Source organism: Alexandromys fortis, unplaced genomic scaffold, assembly GCF_014885135.2.
Source record: "Alexandromys fortis isolate MF-2015 unplaced genomic scaffold, M_Fortis_MF-2015_v1.1 scaffold_59, whole genome shotgun sequence".
Taxonomy (NCBI): domain Eukaryota; kingdom Metazoa; phylum Chordata; class Mammalia; order Rodentia; family Cricetidae; genus Alexandromys; species Alexandromys fortis.
Genome location: NW_026067943.1, coordinates 8,267,706 through 8,283,081, shown reverse-complemented (window position 1 = coordinate 8,283,081; position 15,376 = coordinate 8,267,706). Strand labels below are relative to the sequence as shown.

The 15,376-nt window shown below is 41.6% G+C and overlaps 1 protein-coding gene across 2 annotated transcripts in view; it reads left to right on the top strand.

Annotated features, from left to right (window-relative positions):
* The window catches only part of Ankrd30a (ankyrin repeat domain 30A), a 66,295-nt gene that overhangs the window by 38,206 nt on the left and 12,713 nt on the right, over nucleotides 1-15,376 (top strand). For both annotated transcript variants that reach the window (XM_050148483.1, XM_050148482.1), the window contains 7 exons: nucleotides 1,231-1,414; nucleotides 2,305-2,442; nucleotides 3,508-4,464; nucleotides 7,479-7,631; nucleotides 11,775-11,845; nucleotides 12,387-12,480; nucleotides 14,887-14,999. In XM_050148483.1, the coding sequence (XP_050004440.1) occupies nucleotides 1,231-1,414; nucleotides 2,305-2,442; nucleotides 3,508-4,464; nucleotides 7,479-7,631; nucleotides 11,775-11,845; nucleotides 12,387-12,480; nucleotides 14,887-14,999 (1,710 nt within the window). The remainder of the gene's footprint in view (nucleotides 1-1,230; nucleotides 1,415-2,304; nucleotides 2,443-3,507; nucleotides 4,465-7,478; nucleotides 7,632-11,774; nucleotides 11,846-12,386; nucleotides 12,481-14,886; nucleotides 15,000-15,376) is intronic.

Here is a 15,376-nt window from a genome sequence, read left to right as displayed (position 1 = left end):
GCAGTGCAGACAGAGTTCTAATCTGCTTTCAGTTTTCATCTTCTCCTTACTTTTGTGCTATAAACCCACCATTCTGGGGCTCCCACCCCTTGCTTTGCAGGACTTTACCTCTTGCTTGGTAAGTTGATCCCAAGCCCTCCATCCCTGGTTATTCCACCTCCCTCATCTGAAGATCTCCGTACTTCCTGCTTGCTCTGCGGGAAGGTTGCCCACTGTGCCCCTGGCTCTCAGAGCTGGTCATCCAGGATCCCTTTGCAGCTCTTGCTTGCAAGTAGAGTCCGCACTTATCCTGGTCTTCAGCACCCCGTCTCTGCCGCCTGAGGCTGAGTGCCTGCTTTCTCCCCCTTTGTCCAGTGTTCTCATCTGAAGACCTGTGGGGAGCATCTGTTTGCGCCACAGACATTTCCCCCAGTGTCTTGTTTAGGGTCCCTCATACTTTACTTAAGCCTGTCATATCATGACATGTGCTAATCACCCCCCCCAGATTAGAGGGTCAGCCCCACCCACTGGAATCAAATCACCGCATATTAGGACTCTCCCAACTTCCCAAGGCCACATCTCTGCTACCCCAGTCAGCATAACTGCTGTCTCGCTCAGCACCTATGTGAACACCCTCCTGCTGGACAAGAGCCCACAGCCATGGACCTTCAAGGCCCAGTTCTCATGAAGTCTCCATCTAGTACAGAATGTACACTTGCTCCCCAAATAGTTCCGTTTTTTTTTAATTTACTTAACTTTATTTTATGTATATGGGGGTTTTGTCCACATGTATGTGTGTGCCCGCTGAGGGCAAAGAAGGGCATCAGAACCCCTAGAACTGTTGCTATAAATGGTTGTGAGCCACCATGTGGGTGCTGGAAACTGAACCTGGGTTCTCTGGAGGAGCAGCCAGTGCTCTAACTACTGAGCCATCTCTCTATCCCTACAAAAGATAATTATTAACCTGTAACTTTACTGAATACATTCAAAATTTCTTTTCAATAATATTTACCAGACTTCTAGAAATTTGCCAGTTGAAGTTTTTATTCATCCTTGTTATCATCAAGAGTATATGGCCATTAGAAGAGGCTGAAGCGAGGAATTAAACTCAGGAGTCAAAAAGAGAAACAACTATTTAACAACAGAGAGATTTTATTAGGACACCACGTCACCATCGTGAGGTCCAGGTCACAAAGTGAACTTCATTTTCTATTAACAGGTTAGTTTCATGATAAACACATTTAATTTCAGATTTGCACTGAAACAAGAGGAAGAGAAGCGGAGAAGTGCAGATCTGCTTTCTGAGAAAACTATGGAGCAGCTTAGGAGAAAAGATGAGCAATATCAGAGCGAGGTCGAGGGGAAGCAGCAGCTTGAAGTCTCTCTCAGAACACTGGATATGGAGCTGAAGACAGTAAGAAATCATTTGAACCAGGTACGCTAATATTCTAGAAAAATTTTTTTTTTTTTGTTGTTGTTGTTTGGTTAGGTTTGTGGGGTTTTTTGGTTTTTTTTGAAGGGGGTCAGGGTTGAAACGGGGTTTCTCTGCATAACCTCAGCTGTCCTGGCCTTACTCTGTAGACCAGGCTGTCCTTGAGTTCAGAAATCCGCCTGCCTCCGTCTCCCAAGTGCTAGGAGTAAGGTGTTCCTGACTGGTAAAAATTTCTTAATCCTACCTTTATTTGTTGTACTTTTAATGTCACTTTAATTACATATTATTATATTTATATATGCACATACCACATATATCTCTCCATGTCTCATTAATGAAAATATCTATTGGTTTCATTATTATAGTGCAAACTTCATGATCATGTCAGAGATCAACCTCATCCCTAGTTGATGTAATTGTGTGGGGTCGCCAGGATATATTCAATCCATTGTTGTCCAGTGGTGCCTCATGCTAAGAATAAATTTTAATACAGATAGTGGCAATTATTTATTATGACTCTTGGAAACTAATAGGTACTACAGACATCCTTTCTAAGTGAGGTAATGGAAGATAAGTTTACCATGGAAAATAAGTGCTAGTCTAGCCCTCTTAAAATGCAGGCTATCTTTGAAACTGTGTTAAAGCTGGCTAAATGTTTGTAACAAACTAGTTTGCAATACTCTTTCTGCCTGTAGAACTGTTTCTGTTTTTTAAGCAATTTAACTATAATATGCGGTACATATTATACTGTGTTTTATATGGAATAGAATCACTTGTTTCCATAGGCTGCTTCCAGTTTGTTTTCATTGTTCTACTCTTAACTGAGCTCTTAGATGCCCTGTCCACAGCAGCACAACAGTATGAGACTGAAAACTTCGTGAATGTGTCTCTAGGTTCTAGAGGAGCGGAATGAGATTCAGAGGCAGCTTTCCCAAGAGCAGAATGCCAGAATGTTACAAGATGGGATTCTTGCAAATCACCTTTGCAAGCAAAAGGAGATCGAAATGGCACAGAAGAGAATGACTTCCGAGGTGCTTCCTTTAGTTTTCTAAATATGTGTGCATTTATATATTTACATATTTTCAGAGCTAACCTTACACACGTGGGAAATATAGAGGATTTTGAACCATATGAATGTATACATAATATTTGTTTTAGGGGTAGATGGCAGAAGCTTTCCCCCACTGTCTAACATACGGAGCAAGTGCTTTGGTGAAGGAGCACCAGCAGCCGGCTAAGGGGACCCGGGAATTCTGCAGCTTGTTACGTTTTCAGTCTTACCTTTTCAGAATGGTGGTGACTAGTTCACCCTTGTGCAAGCATACTTATTTGTATAATGCTTATTTTAAGCATTTATCAACAAATGTAGTTGCTACAACAGACTAAAAAGGGGTTACAAAAACTTTCTGGAAAAAAGGAATTAAAAGAACTTTGGGAGATTTTTTTCTGTCCAAATGAAAGAACTAAGGTTCTTATTTTTGACCAGTTGTATATGTTAGATATTAAAGCGTAAACCTAATGTGTGTGTGTGTGTGTGTGTGTGTGTGTGTGGTGTAACTGTGTGTTCATATCTGTTTGGGAGCACATGTATGTGCATGCATGTTGAGGCCGGAGGTTGATGCTAGGTGGCTTTTTGATCACTCTGCACTTCAAGTGTTGATGCAGGCCCTCTCACAGAACCGCCTTGGCTAGTCCAGCTTGCCCCCGGGATCTCCCCTCTCTGCTTCCCAGGTGCTGTGGGTTGCCACACACCCTGGCATTGACACAGGTGCTGGGGACCCATATTCTGATCCTCACGCTGGCATTAAGCCATCTCCTAATGTGAAATGTGAGCCAATTTAATAATCTTTGCTTTGCGCCCTAAGCCTGTTGTCCTCCAGAGAACAGCTTTCCCAGTGCTGAGTTTCTCAGAAAGTATTGTTCTCATTGTCTTCAGTTACATTTATGAACTTTTGGGAACTTAGGCTTCTCTAAGCTCAGAAATGAGATGTTTTTAGTTGCATGTGTGTCTTTCAGTTCTTAGATTGTAGAGTTCATGTGCTGTTCCTGAATTCCGTAAGGAATTGTGAGAGCTAAATGTTTGTTTCCTTTCCTAGGTTTCTGTCAGTCATGAAAAAGAAAAAGATCTGTTGCATAAGAACCAGAGGTTGCAGGATGAAATTGCCTTGCTAAGACTGGAGATGGACACAGTAAAAAGCCATAACCAGGAAAAGGAAAAGAAGTATCTTGAGGATATTAAGACTGCAAATGAAAAGAGTGATAAGCTTCAAAGAACGATAAAGCTAAATGAAGAAACATTTACAAAAACGATATTCCAGTATAACGGGCAGCTTAATAATCTTACGACTGAGAATACAATGCTGAGTTCTAAGCTGGAGAATGAAAAACAAAATAAAGAAAGACTGGAAACAGACGTCGAATCATTCCGCTCTCGACTGGCTTCTGCTATGCACGACCATGCTGAAATTCAGGCCTCGAAAAGAGACCTAGAAATTGCTTTCCAGAGGGCAAGAGATGAATGGCTTCGTTTGCAAGACAAGATGAACTTTGATCTGTCTAACCTCAGAGATAACAATGAGATTCTCTCCCAACAGCTTTCCAAAACTGAGAAAAAACTGAATAGCCTAGAAATTGAGTTTCATCATACAAAAGATGCGCTTAGAGAAAAGACTTTGGCTTTGAAGCATGTACAAAGAGACCTCAACCAGACACAGTGCCAGATGAAGGAGGTTGAGCATCTGTACCAAGATGAGCAAGGGAAGGTGAACAAATACATGGGAAAGCAAGAATCCATAGAGGAGCGGCTGTCTCAGCTGCAGAGCGAGAACATGCTGCTCCGACAGCAGCTGGATGATGCTTCCAACAAAGCCGACAGCAAAGACAAGACGATAGTTAATATCCAAGACCAGTTCCATGATATGCTAGGCAGACTCCAAGCCGAGGGCCAGAAGCACAGGCTGATGCTGGAAGACAGAAACAAGGAGTTAGTCAGCGAGTGCAGTCACTTCAAAGAGAGACTGTGCCAGTATGAAAATGAGAAAGCGGAAAGAGAAGTGAGTACCAGTAAAGAGGAGATTTTCAACTTCTGTTTCTATCTTACGTGTATGGTGTGTGCCTGCATGTATGTCTGCACACCATGTGCGTGCCTAGTGCATACAGAGGCCAGATGAGGGCATCAGATCCCCTGGAATGGGAGTTATACATCCTTGTGAGCTACCATGTGAGTTCTAGGAATTCCAGGTTCTCTGGAAGAGCAGTCATTGCTTTTAACTGCTGAGCTATCTCTCTAACCCCAATAAAGATTAACATTTTTAAAACATCCCATGAGGATTGTCAAAATACTATTCATTAATACTAAGTGTTGAATCTAGCTGGTTATAAAAATCTATTGATCATATTTGTTATATTACTTTAGAAACAAATCTGTGTCGGCAAATATAATTTAGATCTTATTCCCAAAACAAAGATAATCCACATTTGATGTGGTAAATTGTGTCAATTACTCAGAATTGACTGTTACATGTTGTATTTGTGCTTTGAAATATCACATTGTACTTAAAAACATGCACCATAGTTGTGCTTAAATTTTTGAAAGAATCATAATTACATAAATAGAACTGAATTTGAAATCCAGAAAGAAGGGGCGATTCTTTGGTCTTTCGAGACAGGGTTTTTCTGTAGCTTTGGGGCCTGTTATGGAACTAGTTCTTGTAGACCAGGCTGGCCTTGAGCTCACATCTGCCTGCCTCTGCCTCTCGAGTGCTGGGATTAAAGGTGTACACCACCACCGCTCAGCAAGAGGGGACAGTTAGACCTAACAGATGTGTTATTTTGAGTAGATACATTGTATAACCTTTGGAATTGTAGAAGATTAACTTAAAAATGTTGCTAGTTATATACTGGTATTAATAATGTGGTTTTATGCTGCTGAAATAATAATTAGGAGGGCATGAGCTTTTAAATTGTGATTTTTGGTGCTGGGAACTGAACCCTAGGCTTTGGCATGCTGCACATACACTACCTACACACCCCAGTCCTGAAATAATTTTAATGCTTTTTTTTCTTGCCAAGTTTTTGGACCATGATGAGGCAGGTTAAGTGGGAACTTTCATGACTAAAATGCGGAGTTTGCAGTTATGATTCCACAGACCAGGTGGCTTTGTATTTCATCAGGGAACTAAAATAGAGATGCTGTATTTTGTAGTGTTTCTTTTCCTTTCAGTAGCTTTGTATATCTTCCTGTTAGTATAATATTGTCTGATGTTACTTGAATTTGATGCTTGTCCCAAATTATATATTCTTATGACCATAACTCCAAAAACATCTGCTTTCCATTAAATCCTAAGTTTGGACAGATGTGTGAACTTTAACAGAGTCAAAAATATGTTAATCTCTCATGTCAACATTTGTAATTTTCCACATTTTAATGAGTAACAGGCTCCTGTTTCTATCTTAGGGCTCAGTTGTGATCTTAGAGGATGCAGCTTTGTTCAGCACAGAAATAAATGTAATTACCGGTGGTTTATTAATTATCATTAAATCTGCACGTCCAAACTAATGAAAAGTAAAGAGTGTGAGGATTCATGTACAGCAGAGATGCAGTGGGCAGGGGAGAGAGCTGTGGGAGCTGGCGTCAGCTTACCGAGGGCCTTGCTTTTATTCTGAAGGAAGACTGTTGGAAGGATTTGAGAAGGAAGTTGAATTAGGAGAAAGTTGGCCTTCTTGAAATTCTGTGTGCATGCATGGCGATGCACAACTGTAAGTCCTACAGTCAGGAGGCAGGAGCAGGACACTTCAAATTTGAGATTGTTCTAAGCTACATAGACTTACAGTCTCACCTTGATACCTAGCAAGGCAGGGCTTGGATATTGCCCTGGCAACAGGCAGAGACTTGTATGTAGGGATGGATGCCTGTTTGATCCTGGGTCACCCTGGGACATAGGTCTTAGTGGCTGTGAGTATCACACACAACCCAACTTAGCGTCAGCCCAAGTGGCTAAGGGTCTAGCTTCATGAACACTATCTCACACTGTGGTTACTGTTGAGCTTTGAATTAGCAACAGCACATATCTGTGTGGGCCTCAGGACTTTGGTGGCCTCGGGTGCTACAGGGGAGTGGAGTAGTCCATCCACATTAGCTCTGCCCACAACTGGACAGAATCCTCTAGTGCTTCACCAAAGGCTGATAACTGAAGACCAGCGCAGGAACACGGGGAGCTCATGATCCTACTTACAATATAGAACCTTAAAAACTGGTTTCTTCAAAGCTCCAGTATACAATAGTGGTTCTCAGAGATTGGCTTGAGAACAAGAGGGAGGAGTGATGGAGGCCATGGTCAGTGGGTGCTCGGTTACAGTGATGGAGGTCGTGGTCAGTGGGTGCTCGGTTACAGTGATGGAGGCCGTGGTCAGTGGGTGCTCGGTTACAGTGATGGAGGCCGTGGTCAGTGGGTGCTCGGTTACAGTGATGGAGGCCGTGGTCACTGGGTGCTCGGTTACAGTGATGGAGGCCGTGGTCACTGGGTGCTCGGTTACAGTGATGGAGGCCATGGGTGCTCGGTTACAGTGATGGAGGCCATGGGTGCTCGGTTACAGTGATGGAGGCTGTGGTCACTGGGTGGGTGCTCTGTTACAGTGATGGAGGCCGTGGTCACTGGGTGGGTGCTCTGTTACAGTTAAGAACAGGAAGCGTGGAGCTACTGAACAATAATATGCTGTATATTTCAGACTACTAGAAGAAAGGATTTCAGCCTAAAGAAATGATCAATGTTAGTAGCCATAATTGTGTCTAACCTTTTAAGGACACATGTATCAAAATATCATGTGATACCTTGCTGACATGTACAGTTTTATGTTTTTACATATCAGTTAAAAATGAAAATTTAAGATATGAGTAAATTAAAATAAGATATGTATAACAGTTCCACAATGTGGAATTCATCCCTGCCAGGCTTACTGACACACACACCACCAAATGCGCAGATCTTCTTCAGCATGGAGAAGGACTCAGTGGTGTTACTCAGTGTTGGGATATGACTTATAAAATCTGTAACGAATACCTCACCAGGTGGTGGTGAGGCAGCTCCAGCAGGAACTGGCTGATACCCTCAAGAAGCAGTCCATGTCAGAGGCTTCCCTCGAGGTCTCCTCACGCTACCGCAGTAATTTAGAAGACGAGGCACGAGATTTAAAGAAGAAATTAGGTCAGCTCAGAAGTCAGGTACGTATGAAATTTAATGTGTCTACTGTTCATGTACAGCCTGTAAAATGATAGAGTTTTAGGATAATTCCAGGAGACAGCTTTCTTTCATGTTTTCATTGTAATTTGCCATCACCTTTATAATGAACTTACTTCTTAAACTCCAGTTTTATTCTATTTGTTTTTTCTTTGACTTAAAAAAATACTTATTTCGTGTGGGGGAACAGGCCAAACATGCTGCCTCATCCCAGTGGAGGTCAGAGGTCAACTTGCCTGTGGGTAGGGAGGGTATTTGCCCTCCTTCCTCCACGTGGCCCCTGAGACCCAGCTGAGATCCTCAGATTGGCCGCCAGTGCCTCCAGACTGGCCCCATTTTTTCTTACAATTTTTGTAAACCTTTTTTATCCTTGGGAAAAATTGAGAACTATATATCTTTCCTCAGAGATATTTCTATTGCAGATGAGGCAAAGTAGGTTAAACCAGAGATGGTGTTTATAGAAAGTTCCAGAAAATTGGCTTCCTTCTTATCCTCATTTTTGTGAGTGGATACAGCATCTTTGATACTCATTTAATAGATATCAGGATAATTTGGACAGAAAAGCCATTTATGTTGCTCAAAATGCAGATGTTAGCCAGGTATGATAACACACCTGTAATCTAAGCCTCTTGGGAGACCAACGCAAGAATTTGAGGCCAGCCTGGAAAACTTTTAAAGGGCTGAGGAGTATGCTCAGAGGCGGAGTGTTTGTTTCGAATATGCGAGTCCTTATGCTCTATCCGCTGTGCCGGAAACAAGAAAGCAAGTGTTTGAGGGTGTTCTAAAACCTGTCTCCAAAGCTAGGCATTTCTTTCATTTAGAAATATAACCACATGGAAGTACTCAGATCATATATAGTACTCTTTTCCAAACAGAATGAAAACCAGCGTCTAGATTCTGCCATCTGTTTCTCTGTGTGTTTGTTTGTTTTAGAATCTTCCTACAGCTCCAGCTGGTCTAGGAGTAGCTGCTTAGAGCAGGCTCTCCTCAGTTTACAGCCTTCCCCTGCCTCCTCCCTTCGAGTGCTGAGGTTATAAGCAGGCCCAGTACACCTGGCACGCCATTGGAGTTTTTCAAACAGAAGAGCATTATTGAGCTATAATGAACATATAATGCATATCTCACTACTTAAAGTAAAAAAAAAATATTGGCATCTCTTAGGGTATTGACAGATTTACATAGTCATCACAATCAATTAGAACGTTTTCATCATCTTAAAATAAACCATGAGCTTCTTGTCACCCTAATCCTTCCGTCTTCCCCAGACCTACCAGTCCATCTCTCTGTCTAGATATAATTTCTTTTTTTCTGAGCATTTTATTTCATGTGGTGTTTAGTCCTTCTGAATGGCTCTTTCTCAGCATGAAGTTGTCAGCCCTTCCTATTTTCCCACTATCAGGTAATGAGCGGTCACTAGCAGGGCACTTCCCGTTTATAGGCTGCTGTGGGGTTTAGCATCTTAGTTAAGGAAGCTGGCCGCACCAGCTGTACAGCTTCCCTCGTGCTGCCTTTTTTTTTTTTTTTTAAATATTTATTTATTTTGTATACAATATTCTGTCTGTGTGTATACCTGCAGGCCAGAAGAGGGCACCAGCCCCATTACAGACGGTTGTGAGCCACCATGTGGTTGCTGGGAATTGAACTCAGGACCTTTGGAAGAGCAGGCAATGCTCTTAACCACTGAGCCATCTCTCCAGCCCCCTCGTGCTGCCTTTTTGTCTTCCCAGTTTTTATTCTTTTCACCTCATTCCATTTAGAACTGACTCAGAATTACCATCTTCATGAGGCATTTCCTGACTCTGACTCCATTTACCTCAGTCTGACATCCTGATTTTCCATTACTCTTAAGAGGCTTTTGCTTCTTTGGTTGGTTTCTTTTATTTTTGTTATTTGTATGAGCTGTCATCTTATTGGGATATAAATTAACTTTAAGGGTTGAGAGCTGATATGTGTATATCAAATAAATTGAAAATATTTTTGCTTAGTAGTCACTAAGTATTTCATACCAGTCCAGATATTACTTCTTTTGAGGTGTTAAGGTGATGACTTNTTTTTTTTTTTTTTTTTTTTGGTTTTTCAAGACAGGCTTTCCTTGTGGAACAGTCCTAGCAACTAGCTCTTGTAGACCAGGCTGGCCTCGAACTCACAGGGATTCACCTGCCTCTGCCTCCCAAGTGCTGGGATTAAAGGCGTGAGCCACCTCCACCCAGTCTTTTTTCTTTTTCTTTCTTTTTTTAGACGTGGCCTGGTGTCCTAGCATGGCTTCAAACTGTTACATAGCTGAGGATAGCTTTGAACTTCGGATCCTCCTACCTCCACCTCTCAAGTGCTACATAGACAAATGCCACCATGCCTGGTTTATGTATTGCTGAGGCTCTAACCCAGGGCTTCATGCATACCAGGCAAGCACTTTACCAACTGAGTTATATACCTAGCCTCTATAATAAGGCTCTTATTGTAAATATACTTTAAGGAATTGCATATGAAGTAGAAAGCACATAATTTAATAGAGGAGAAATGTTCTATCAAACATTTTTTTCTTATTCTGAGGAAAAAAAATAACTGCATTTGTCTTGTTTCATTATATAGACAGGGTCAGGATCTATAAGTCTGTAGAAGCTGACCAACTGCAAAGCTCTGTCCACACTTTTCTGGTATCCTGTACTGCAAAACCTGCATGTATCATTAGAGTACCGGATAAAGCAACCCAACGTACTCGGGAGGAGTGAATTTAGGACCCTCAGTTTATCAACAGAGCCCCATATTTCAGCCAACTGTCAGGCCATTACTGCCTACACCAGGAAACACTGTCTGCACCGCACTGTATGATCCTTGCCAGCTGAGCAGTATGGAATAAAAAGAAGCTAAAAAGTATCCCACATGCGCGGTTGCTGGTGGCTCATATTTCTGGAAGTTGCAGGAAGTACTAGAGATGTAGTATGGGTCTCACTCTCCACTTCCTGCCACAATCGGTTACACAAGGAATGAGCCAATACAGTGTGCCTAAATGACCTCTTCTTTGGTTGCCATGGCACCCGCCTAACATCTGACTTGCTGCCATGTTCAGTTCAAGTGCTTTATTCATATTCCCTAACTAATCTTTGCAGTAGTCCATTGATACGGATAGGATTATTTCCTTTTCACAGAGGAAGAAACTAAGATACAGGAAGTTCATTTGCTCAGAATCTATATATCTAACAGCTGGTGAGGAGGAGCTGTGGACCCAAGCATTCTGTTGTTTTTAATCAAACTCTCAGTCAATTTTATTAATAAAGTAAAGCCAGATGCTGGGGTGAAAGTTCAAAGACAGAAAGCATCCAGTAGGCCTTGCTCCTCAGCCAGCATCCCCAAAGAAGACCCCATTTCTCTTCTGATGTCAGTGTCCCTCCCTCACACTTTCTATGTGTGTCTCTCTCTCTGTCCTCCTGGTCCCTCTTCCTCTCTATTGGTTTTTTCTTCATAATCCTATCTTCACTTCCTTTGCTTGCTCTGCCTCTTGACCTATGGTTGACTTGATTTAATCCTGTTTACAATATTCAAGCAGAAAACTCTTGGATTAAAGGTGTGTGCTAGGACTGAGCCACACCACAACTAGAAACAGGTTTTCCAGTAAATCATGCCCTGTAACAGTGTTCTGGCTTCTGTGTAGATATACCTCCACTGAAACTTTCATAAGACTGTCAGCTGCCATTAAACACCATGTAATCACAACTGGCAGAGCTGTAGCAGTTTATAGATATGTGGATCCATAGCATCTGTGCATAAGAACTTTTAAAATGGCAATTCTATCAGAAATTCCCTCTTTTCTTGGTTTCACCCATGTGGTCAGTTTGCATATTCAGTAGGATACAGTTGAAGACTTTGCTGGCTGATCTAGCAGGCATAGGAGATTATGATTTACAAATGGACTGTCTGTCACAGAGCAGAAGTTGGTAAACTTTTCTGTAAAAAAAAGGGGGGGGCAGGTAATACTTTAGTTTTTGAGAGCATTAAGATCCCTGTTGCAGCAACTCAGTTAAATTTGCTTTCACTGCAAAGAAGTGCACATGAACACTGTAGATCAGGGAATAAGGGGTGCAGATTTAGAATATCGTATTAGTAAAGGTTTGTTTTATTCTTTATTCCAGTTGCAAGAAGCACAGGATCAACACAGAGAGGCTGTACAACATGCTGAGAAGATGCAAGACCACCTACAAAAGTACAGTTTAAACAGCATGACTCCGGTGTTTATAAAGCAGATTATCAGTGCAGTGTGGTAGCTGTGACTCCAGTGTTTATACAGCAAATAAGCGGTGCAGTGTGGCAGCTGTGACTCCAGTGTTTGTACAGCAAATAGCAGTGCAGTGTGGCAGCTGTGACTCCAGTGTTTATACAGCAAATAAGCGGTGTAGTGTGGCAGCTGTGACTCAGTGTTTATACAGCAAATAAGCGGTGCAGTGTGGCAGCTGTGACTCCAGTGTTTTGTGGCAGCTGTGCCAGTTCTGACAGCAGCCTCTGACCAGGCCCGTCTCACCTCTAGGTTCCCTGGAGTGCACACCTTTGAGTAGGGATTCAGTTAGGGGTGTAGCCTGTGCATGAGGATCTGGGTTTGACTCCTGATCCACACCTAGAGAAGTTATAGTTACCCAATCATTTCAGACCCTTAAGAATTTATATAGTGACTCAATTGATTTTCAGAAAATATGTGATTTTTTTAAAAATTGCTTCATAAATATAATTATTTTAAAATACAATTTTAGGCTTGAACTTGAAAACTCCAACTTTAAAATTACAATAAAAAACCAGTCAGAGAAAATTGAGCAACTTCAGGAAAACCTGTCAAGTGTGAATTTGGTAAGTGATCCTCTTCCTGGATTCTCTGATGTTAAGAGGGGATGGTCTCTCTGCCCTGTAGTTGCCCCGTGGGGACATAGAGGGTGGTCCTGTGTAGTAACTGAACACGATAGGCAGTGTGCAAAGTCTCGGTGTTGTGTTCTATGCACACTGTTTGCCCCTCACATACAAGTCCTTCTCTCTATAGGGAAGTCGGCTGAGTTCGTGAATTAATGATTTCAGGGCTGATGCTTTATACATACCACACCTTGTTTACACGTCCGTCCATTGATGGGCCTTTGGTTAATGGATGTAATGTTACTGTGGACATTGACAGTGTTGCCCCACTCGTACTTTACAGTAATTTTTAAATTCTAAGAAATTTAAGTGATTTGATCTAGGCTTCTGATTTTTTTTAGTAATCAAAGACTTTCCCTGAGATTTTGAAAATGAATCACTTATAATTTGATTAATCAAAAATGGGTACTAAATCATGATACAAGTGTCCCGTCCCCCCACCCCCACTGAACTCTTTTCCACTTTGAATTAAAACCAAAAACAAAGCAAAGTTAATGCTAGGAAAGATCACAAGGTAGATGCATTGGACACCAAATCCAAGTCACTCTCACTACTGACTTCAACACTGAGCAGTCCATCCCAAGGGCCATGGACCAGGTAGTCTAGATTATTTATGTTGATTCTTCTTTCTGGGGCCAAAGAAACATCAAAGAGTAGTTTCATATAAACTATCCAATTTTATTTCCTAATTTAATATTTCCTAACATGATAAGATGTTGATGGGGAATCTACAAAAATAAAACTGTTGAAAGAAATCCTGCTATATAGGAGCTGTAAAGAAATGTATTAAGAATACAAATTTAAATTTGTTTTATGGAGTTCTTTTTGTTTTTTGATTGATTGATTGATTTGAGGCAGGGTTTCTCTGTGTAACAGTCCTGGCTTTCCTGGAACCGATTACTTCTGTAGACCAGGCTGGCTTCTAACTCAGAGCTCTACCTGTCTCTGTCTCTCAAGTGCTGGAATTAAAGGCCTGTGCCACCACTGCCTGACTTGTTTTGTTTTTTGAAACAGGGCCTCACTTTGTAGCCCTGGGTGTCCTAAACTTCCTCTGTAGACTAAGCTAGTCTTGAACTCACAGAGATCTGCCTGCCTCTGCCTCTCAGGTGCAGGGATTAAAGGTGTGTGCCATTATGCCTAGTTTATGTTTTCTTTATTTTCTTTGATGGAGGGAAAGACATGTAATCCCAGCATTTTGGAGACTGAAGTTGGAGGATTGCCAAAAGTTTAAAGCCAGCTTGGGCTGCTTAGTCAGTTTCAAGCTAGCCTGGGATAACCATTGGTCTCTCTGAAAAACTTTAAAACAAGCAAAATAAAGCAAACTGACAACAAACAAACCTAAGAACTGCGTGATGAACTCGGCAGGTAAAAGCCTGGGCTCCAAGCCTTGCCTGAGTTTGCTCCCTGGAATCTCTGTATGGTAAAAAGAGAGAACTAACTCCTGAACGCTGTCCTCACACACACACACACACACACACACACACACACACACACACACACACCAAATAAATATAAACAAAAATTGCTGAGAGACAACTTTTAGCCAATTCAATCAGTAGCCTCTAACTTCTCTAGTTATTCATGGTACACTTATGTGTAAAAACTTATCTAAAATAATTGGCAGCTGAAATTCCAGAGAGGATAACGATGAAAGCACAACTTGGTTTGAGCTGTTTCAAATATCTGTCCTCGTGTTCCTTTTATGCCTTCTGTGACCAGATGCGTGGCATGCACAAGCAGCTTGAAAGAGTGGAATGACTCTTGACTCTGTTTCAGAGAGTGCAGCCTGTGGTCACTTGACTCCGTGTTTCTGGGCCAGTTGTAAGCAGAACATCATGGTAGTCAGAGCACGTAAACACAGAGCAAAGGGCAGACAAGAAGTCATGGCGAGATAGGACCTCAAGACATACCTGTCCTGACCCTCTTCTTCCTTCTTATCACCGCCTGATGTAGCCATCATAGTTTGAGTGGATTGTCTCTGGCAGGTCATCACGGATACACTCAGATTCACTAATCCCTGGTTAGTTCTTTATGCAGTCAAGTTGACAGTCAAAATTAACCAATGTAGTACACATTGGTATCCGGTTTATAGATCTGTATAAACACAGTAGGCATGAACTCCTGCAGGATAATATACTTTTTTTTTAAAGAATTGGGCTTTAGATTTTAAAATTTTTTTCTTGGGACCATGAGATGGCTCATCAGAAAAAGGCACTTGTCCAGGTAGCCAGACAACCCGAGGGGTTCCCTGGGACCCACATGGTGGGACACACACACACACCACCCCTAACAGACACACAATAGAAATAATCCTTTACTAATTATTTTCTTTCAAAATTATTTTCAAAGTCTGAAGAGGACAAAGAAAAACTGAAGAAACTTGCTGAGGTGAAGGAATCTCTGGAGTGTACTTTGGAGCAGGAACAGAAGAGAAACGATGCGTTAGAGGAAGAACTGAGGGAGTAAGGTTTAATATTTCAGTCTCCTCGGCCATTCTCTATGGTTTAACTGAAGCCTAAATACAAATGCATTTCCTATCTGCATTCTCATTATTACTTTAAAATTTACCTGAGAAACATATTGGTAAAGACTAAAGTTTTTTGATTGCTAAAATATTGCAATTACTCTTTAATTTTTTTAAGACAATGGTAAATGCCTTTGGCATATAATGTCAACTGAACTCTTCAACTTTGAAGTTTCTTTTTTTTTTTATTTTTATTTTTGGTATTCTGAGGCAGAGTTTTGTGTGTGTGTGTGTGTGTGTGTGTGTGTGTGTGTGTGTGTGTGTGTGTAGCTCTGGCTGACCTGAAACTCACTCTGTAGAGCAGGCTAGCCTTGA